Source organism: Phaseolus vulgaris, chromosome 8, assembly GCF_000499845.2.
Source record: "Phaseolus vulgaris cultivar G19833 chromosome 8, P. vulgaris v2.0, whole genome shotgun sequence".
NCBI lineage: Eukaryota > Viridiplantae > Streptophyta > Magnoliopsida > Fabales > Fabaceae > Phaseolus > Phaseolus vulgaris.
In genome coordinates this window covers 37,413,280-37,421,234 of record NC_023752.2, presented here as the reverse complement: position 1 = coordinate 37,421,234, position 7,955 = coordinate 37,413,280, and the positions used below count along the sequence as shown (strand labels likewise).

Sequence of the window (7,955 nt, the reverse complement as noted above, 5' to 3'; positions counted from 1 at the left end):
AGTGCTGAAGCCGTAAAGAGAAGAGTAGAGCGGAGGCACAACTCTAAAGTGAGGCCCAGGCGCTTCCAAGAAGGTGATCTGGTGATGAGAAAGGCGCATCAGAATGACATGCAGAACAAATTGTTTCCAAAGTGGACAGGCCCGTACAGAGTGGTTGAGACGCTGGAGAACGGAGCCTATCACCTAGAGACTTTGGAGGGAGGAGCAATTCCCAGAACGTGGAACGCCACCCATTTAAAATTTTATTTCAGTTAAAATTGTACAGTAATTGCGTTCTCGCGCTAAAAGATACATGCTTTGTATGTGGTGGAAACAGTTGAACAGACAAGGGGGCACTCTTTTCTCTAAGGAGGGTTTTTAACGAGGCCACCCAAGTAAAGAAAAACTTTCCAGCATATCAAGTGTGCTCAAGTATATAAGTTAAAATCCTCCTTGCCCCAAGTGCAAGTGCAGGTGATTGGTTAGGCCCTACTTGCCCTAGGCGCAAGTACTGGCACCGATCTAAGTCTTCCTCACCCCAGGTGTGAGCGCAAGCAGTTAAGGGTTCGAATAGCCAGGGGTGCTAATAAGACCAAGGGGGGGAAAGGAAAGATTTTGAGAAAATGTCCTTACCCACTTGGCATGCACCAATATTGGCCCAGTAAAGCTCTTAGTCCGAAACCCTTCTCACCCCAGGAGTGAGGCAGGGAATGAACGACTCAACGCCCCGAAGGGTGATGACCTTGGGGAAAGTAAGAGGGGTTAGCGAGAAACACTTTTATTTCCCCAAAACAAGGCATCACCTCGAGCGATCGATGTCAAGGTTCTCTATGCACTTAGCGCTAGAGCGACAGAGAAGCTAAGCGAAGATCGAAGAACGATCACTGATGAGTCGTCAGTGATTGGTTAGTGGTGCAAAGCAGCGCACGAGGACTGTCAAACACCAAGCCAAGGGAGTAGCTAGTCGTGATCAAGTAGAGGCCAAGCACAAGGGAGGCAGATCGCGCTAAGCCTAAGTTGGTTAACACTTAGTCGTGTGCAAAGTGAAAGACAAAGCTTAAGATCGCGCTGAACCTAAGTTAGCTTACAATTAGTCGCGTGCATAAAGAAAGGTGAAACTCAAGAAAAATACAAGAGAAGAAGCTAATACAAATTGAGAGTTTATCTTCATAACCAAGTTTTATAAAAATTTTGGGTTCTAAGGAAAGTGGTGCAGAAGTGAAAATTTACAAGAAAGAGAAAAGTTTAAGGGGCAGGAGGGATGAGCTTGCCATCCACCACTTCGTGATAGATGCTGAACTGCGAGAGGTCCAGGTCTGGGAGAACGCATCTGATTTGCTCGAGTGCTAGCTCGAATCCATCAGTAAGGGCATCAACACCCACGTTCATCAAATCAGCCTTCTCCGCCTCCAGTTTTAGCTTTGAGGCCTCCGCAGCATCTCTCTCAGTGGTGACGGCAGCAAGAGAGGAGGCAACTTCTGCTAGTTGGCCCTTGGCTTCAGAAAGTTTGCCCGCCACCTCCTCAAGCTTTTTCTCTCCAGCAGCAGCCGCTTCTTTGGTGGACTCGAGCTCCCCCACTAGCTGAGTGTTCAGTTGGCGCAGGGAGGAGGTCTCGGCCCGTAGCTCCACCACCGCGCAGTCCAAAGAGCTCACAGTCTGCCCCATCAAGATCTCCTTCTTGATGGTCTCTTGGACCTGCGCTAGGTACTCCCTCCTAGCTTTCTCCACCATGCCTCGCATTATCTCCATAGACCCTTGAGCAGCTTCGAAGTCACTTCGCAGTGACTCCTTGTCGTGCTCAAGCTCTTTCACCCTCTTCTCCAGGGCTATTTGCTTGCGATGCTGGGTGGAAAACTCCAGAGAAAGCACCATCTGCCTGGCCAGGTGCATGTCCACCTCATCACCATTCCATTCGACAAGCTCCCGGTTGCTTATGAGCTATCGAACCAGGGTGATGACCCTGCTGAAGTTCTCGTGGCTGGCTCCAGAGGCGCTTGGGCGCGAGTTGGATCCACCACATTTAGCAGTGGCGGTAGAGACTGGCAGTGGTGGTGGTGGACCCCCAGTTTGGGCAGAAGCACCCCCAGCAGGATGAGCAGATGGACCAGGTGATTGGCCTGCTGGGGGGAAGATGGCAGTGGAGAAGTTGGAGGCAACTGCTGGCATGGAGAAGGAAGGCGTGTGGGCTCTGAGGCAGGTTGAGTAGAAGGAGGAGGGGGTGAACCTTCCTCTACCTCCACCACCTCGATCTGCCCAGGCTGGAGAGACGAAGCCCCCTCGACCGCTGGTTTCTTCCTCTGGCGGTGTATAAGAGGAGAGCCAGAGCTCTCCTCTTCAGTTGAGGCAGCAGCAGCAAGTGAAGTGGAAGCCTTCACCAGTCTTTTCCTTTTCTTTCCTTGCTCGGGGCCTTCAGCTGGCGCGACCGAGAGTGGAGGGGCTGCAATGGGCTCTATAGTAGAAGAAGAGGAGCCAGTTCCCTTGGCTCCCCGACGTTTGGCAAGCTCCAGCAAGGCTAGCCTCCTGTCTTTCCCCGACATTGAGTCTACATAGACGAGAAAAGGAAGGGTTAGTTGGCCAAGTTATGCAAGTAAGTCAAAAAACACATAAAAGCATGCATGAGAAGAGGCAAGTATCCTAAGAGGTGCAAGAAGAGCTACCTATATATTTTTTCAGAGCCACCACATCAAATTCATCCTTGATAAGGCGAGCGGAGTTGTACTTGGCCCCCAGGAGCAGCCCACATAGCTCGCGCTCGTAGGGGGCCATGGTTTCGAGGTCCCTGGATTTCTTGAATTCAACCCCAGGAACCCAGTAGAGGGGGTACCCCTCGAGTAGATTTGGACTTTGTTGGGTGGCAGATATCATGTAGAATCTGCCCTTCCAGTCTTTGAAGGATTGCTGGTATAGGCCCAGGAGCACCCGCCCAGCAACCCCGTTTAGGCTAACCCAGGACCTGTCCCCAGGATTCTTTGCCTCGAAGAAGTAGAGGAACACATCCACGGAGGCGTTGTGCCCAAAATAATTGCAGAGGATGAAGGCCCAGGCATTGGGATGGAGTTGGCAGGGCGCGACGTTCAACTCCATCAGCAGCTCCTTTTCGAAAAAGGTGAAGGGGAGGCGCAGCTTCAACCTTTTGAAAATGGCGGAGTAGACGAAGACGAAGGGCACCCCATTGGTAGCCCTATCGTCCGCGCAGATGGGCATCCCTCGAGGAGGGATGCGAACGTGGATGTTGAAATCATTTTCCCTGTCTATGGCGCACGAGGGTTCATCCGGGTCATGGCTCAGGAGAGAGGTGAGATGACCCTGTGGAAGCAGGGTGGATGTTTCAGCCAGCAACGCCAGGGGGGCCCAGTCGTAGACCCTGGCGTTGTCATGAAAGGAGGTAGCAACAGGCGGTGGTGGAGCTGGCGCACTCGCGGAAGGCTGTGCACCAGAGGATGAGGCAATTATACGCGCAGTTTGTTTCAAGCGAGCCATCGCGAGATAGCTGCAAATGGAGGAAAAACGAAAAGTCAGAATGAATGGAAGAAGAGGGAATGATGAATGTTTCAGTGAAAACAGATAGGGCGAAGGAGAGAGGGATGCCCAGGTGAAAAGGGGAAGAAGAAGAAGCAGAAGTCAGAGCGAGAACGTGAAAAAACCCTAGCGCGGGTCAAGAGAGGGAAAATAGAGAAGATGAATGCATGACAACGAGAAAGACAAATGCAATCGGTAAAGATGACCCAAGTAAGCCCAGGAAGAAGAAAAACCATACCTTTGAATGATCGCGAGAGGTTTGGAGGTAGAAAACTTGAAGAAAGATGGGTACGCAGAGAAAGAGCTCGCAGAAGGTCTGAGAGTCGATTGAAGAAGATGAAGGAACAGTGAAAGAGCGCGCCAATTTGAATAAGAGAAGCGCTAGCGACGCACAACGCTGGCCGTCGATGGGGCCACGTGTCGCGAGATTAAGAAAGGAAGTCCAAACGGTAAAGAAGCAGCACGTGAGGTGGCACGTGATGCGGTCCCACTTGCCACGTGGACTGAGGGCACGACCACTTAGTCTCTTTGCCGAGAACGAGTTCACGACTCGAGACTTGGGGGGCTTGTGATCCGATCGGTCATCAGTAGTCGATGACGTCAGCAGCAGAGAACCACGTGGACCACTCGCAGGGTGACACGTGGACCAGGTGACAAAGAGACCAGGGAGGCGATCGCCAAGAGCGGTGATCGGGGGTCAGTGACCAGGTAACCACCGACAGATCAGGCGGTAGAGAGGTCAGGGGACAGATCATCCAGAATGGCGATCGGTGGTCAGTAGCCAAATGGCCACCAACAGACCAGTTCTCAGACTAACGCCTGGGGGCAGAACGCGAGAAGCAAATAAGCACTGATCAGTCATCGGGTGCATTGTCATCGGGGTCTCGTGCTACACGCAGTTAAACTGGGACTGAGGTTCCCAGCGAGAGCGTTACGCATAGACCTCGCATGAGCACATCTCAGGGAATCATGCACGAGAGTGGCCTGAGGGAACTAGTAAACCAGTCAGTGATTGGTGATTCCCTCAACCCATTACGTGCGTGGCACCGTGAAGGGTAAGCTGTATACGCAGAGAGCAGCGTTTGGTGAGTGTGCCTAGACCAGCCACACCTGACGTTCTCCTAAGAGTATGCGATTTACCCAGGTGAGAGAAATATCCTAAGTTACTCCGCAAGGGCGTAACTTAGGCACACAAAGAGAAGCGCTAGAGCCCTTCCAGTAAGTGACACGTGTGTGGTTAGATGTGAGTTGCAGGCCTCCACGTGTCATCATGGGGTGCGGTCCAGGCAAAAGTGCACTCCGTACCACTAAGGGTACAGACAGGCGCAGCCAAGCGCAGAGACGCGCAGACATGCACAGACTCTCACGCTCTCACTACTGATTCTGCAGGTACACTGTCTCTGAAAAGCATAACAGGGTTCTGACACATGCCAGAAAAGCATAACAGAATTCTGTTATGCCCAGAAACAGAGAGAAAGACATAAAAGAGGGAATCAGGGAGAGATGGGGGAGGAGAAAAAAAGAGAGCAATAGTTTTTCACACACACTGCTAGTTTTCTCATCTTTGGTGGTTTTGTGGACTAACTTGATCGTCGGAGTGCAAACGACCGCTAGAGGCGCCGTCTGTGTGTTTTGCAGGTCACGTTTGGAGTAGCAAGAGAAGGTTCTGAGGGTGATTCTGCAGAAAACGTAGTCGCGTAGACAGGGCAGAGAGTGCTACGAAGCGATTCCTCCACGTTCGAGTTGCCGGCAGGATCACTACAGTTTTAGCGATCTGTTCTATTGGTTTAAGGCAGATTTCTGCATCCTCTATCAGGTGTACTCGTTTCACATTTCTTTTTCTGTAAAAGTGTGGTGGTAAACTCTTCTTGATAGGGTTTCTTGAAGAGTGTGTATGCTGAAATAGGGTTTTTCAGCAAGTGTACCTATGTTCTTGTAGGGTTCAAGAACAGTGGGATTTGTGTTTGTTTGTATTGTGTTTTTGTGAATTTCACCTTGGTTTAGGTGAAGACTGGATGTAGCTCAGTTGAGTGAACCAGTATAATTGCCTTGTGTTCATTCTCCCTTAATCTCTGCACTTAAATTTCTGCATAACTGTTAAATTGTCAAGAAATAAATTTGTTCAATTAGTAATAAATCTGTTCTTTCTAGGCTTGGTTCATACTGTTCTTAATTTCTGGAATAACTGTTTGATTTTTAAAACAACATCTATAATTTGTTAAAAGTCACTGGACCAGATTGATTGTGATAGGTTACTCAATTAATTGTCAAGCTATCAATTGAACCTTAATCACTTGCTTAAAATAGAAGCTTGTTGTTTTGTGATTCACTATTTTCTTTATAATATCAGTGTGTGTATCTGGAAAATCAATCTGCATAATCTTGTGAATAACCTGGCTGTATAAACGTTTTTTTCAAACACAAACAGTGCCAAAATAAATCTGTTCATTTTCAAATAAAACGATTTATTTTCTGTAAACTGTGATAAACACTGATTCTGCGAGAAACTTTTAAAAGGTTAATTCAACCCCCCCGTCTTGAACTTTGGCACTATTAAACCCAACAAAACAAACTATTTATATTTTCCAAAGATTGGTCAAAGCATTTAATGAAGGAGCGTATTCAGTTGGAAATCATTTAAAGCACATCGAACCACCAAAACAGAATTCTGTTAGGATTTTCAAAGAAACAATCGGTTGAAACCACGAAACAACCGATTGTTTGGTTTGGCAGTTGAGTCAACCAAACTCAAACAATTTTCAATCTTTTCAAAAACTCCCAAGAGTAAAACAACCGGTTGATTCGACAAAAGAACAAGTTGTTTTTCACTTAGTTTGAAAAACACTTTATTTAAAAAAAAAGATTTAAAACACATTAGCTTTAGATTCAACAAAGGAGTGGATTACATATAAAACTACCCAAATCCCTCTCAAAACACAGCATCAACACAACCTTGCATCAAGCACAAGGGATTTGGATTCTTCAAAGCATAATTTGAATTCTTCAAAGCACTTGATCACTCTTGATCAACATCTTTGAGTTAGGTAGTCGAATTTATGTGTATGTTCTGAATGTGACTTGGTAGCCTCTGTCACATAGCTGGCTTATGCTGAGAAGGTTATGTTTGAGCCCTTCTACATAGAGAACATCATGGATTAGAAAGCTATTTTCATTACCTATGGTACCTTTACCAAGGATCTTCCCTTTGTTGTTGTCTCCATAAGTCACATGCCCTTCCTCTTTAAGAGTAATGCTAACAAACTTTGATGCAATTCTAATCATGTGCTTGGAGCAGCCATTGTCCAAGTACCATAAGTGTTGTTTTCTCACCAAGGAATCCTGCAAAATTCAAAATCAGGTGGCAAAGTCCCCTAACAAATTTGGGTGCAAGAATGTTAATATGATTGTTAGGAACCTTAGGATTCTTGGGAACCCACTTTAGGATACTTTAAGAACATAAAACTTTTGAATTTTACAGAATCTGACAGAGTGACCCTTTCTCATGCAGTAGAAACAACAAACAACTAGTTGTGTCGACTTTTAAATCGGTTGGTTTTCTGGAATGGTTGAAAAAGGCTTTAAACAACCATTGTTCTTGCTTTGTGGGTTAAAACCCAAACCAGATTTACCAAAGACACATCTTTGAGATGCTAAAACATTCTCAAGATTTGATTTACCTTTTGAAATTGTGTCAACTGTTTTCACAAGATACAAAACTTTCTTTTGAAGAGATTCACAATTTTTTCAAGTACTAGATTCACACTTGCAAGAAGAGTTTTGAAAAATCATTTCAAGATTTTCAAAATCAGTTTTTGAATTGTTCAAATATTCTTCCAGAACTTTAACTTTCTCTTTCAACCAGTTGTTTTCACTTTGCAACCGATTGTTAGAAAGGGTTAATCTATTAGCTTCTTCATGAGTCTTTTGGAAAGCCTCAATAAGTTTATAATAACTATAACATTTCATAGAGAAAGATGTACTTACTTGGTTTGATGCAGATTCCTCTCTTGCCATCAGACATACATTCATCTTGGAATCTGTAGGGGATGATCCAGCAGAGGACTCATCACTTACCAGCAAAGCACTTCTTGGATCTTTGTGTATTTTTCCAAGAGTATCCCACATTTCTTTAGTTGAGATACACTGTGAAACTTTAAGAAGTTCATCAGAATCAAGGGCAGAAACAATGATGTTCTTAGCTACACAATCAAGATGATTTCTTTCATACAAGACAACGTTGTCTAATGTGTGAAATCATTGTTTGTAATGACATCCCAAATTTTTCTATCTAATTAGTCAACACAAAACATAGATGGTCTATTTAAAGAAGCACCTGTTGAATCAAGTGGTGTTCAAGTTTTGAAGAATCCAAATCCTTTGAAGGATGTTGAAGCCTTGGTTGTGCTTGATGTTCCTATGCTGGTTTAGCTTAGTTCTGGGGTAGTTTATATGTTGTA

General features: G+C 45.9%; 1 protein-coding gene across 1 annotated transcript; it reads right to left on the bottom strand.

Annotated features, from left to right (window-relative positions):
* Positions 1-1,224: 1,224 nt before the first annotated feature.
* On the bottom strand, positions 1,225-7,623 carry LOC137825051 (uncharacterized). Its single transcript, XM_068630725.1, has 4 exons — positions 7,483-7,623; positions 6,675-6,837; positions 1,363-1,805; positions 1,225-1,278 (listed from the first exon to the last, which is right to left on the bottom strand). The coding sequence occupies exons 1-4, from the start codon at positions 7,621-7,623 to the stop codon at positions 1,225-1,227; spliced, it is 801 nt and encodes a 266-aa protein (XP_068486826.1).
* Between the last annotated feature and the right edge of the window lie 332 nt (positions 7,624-7,955).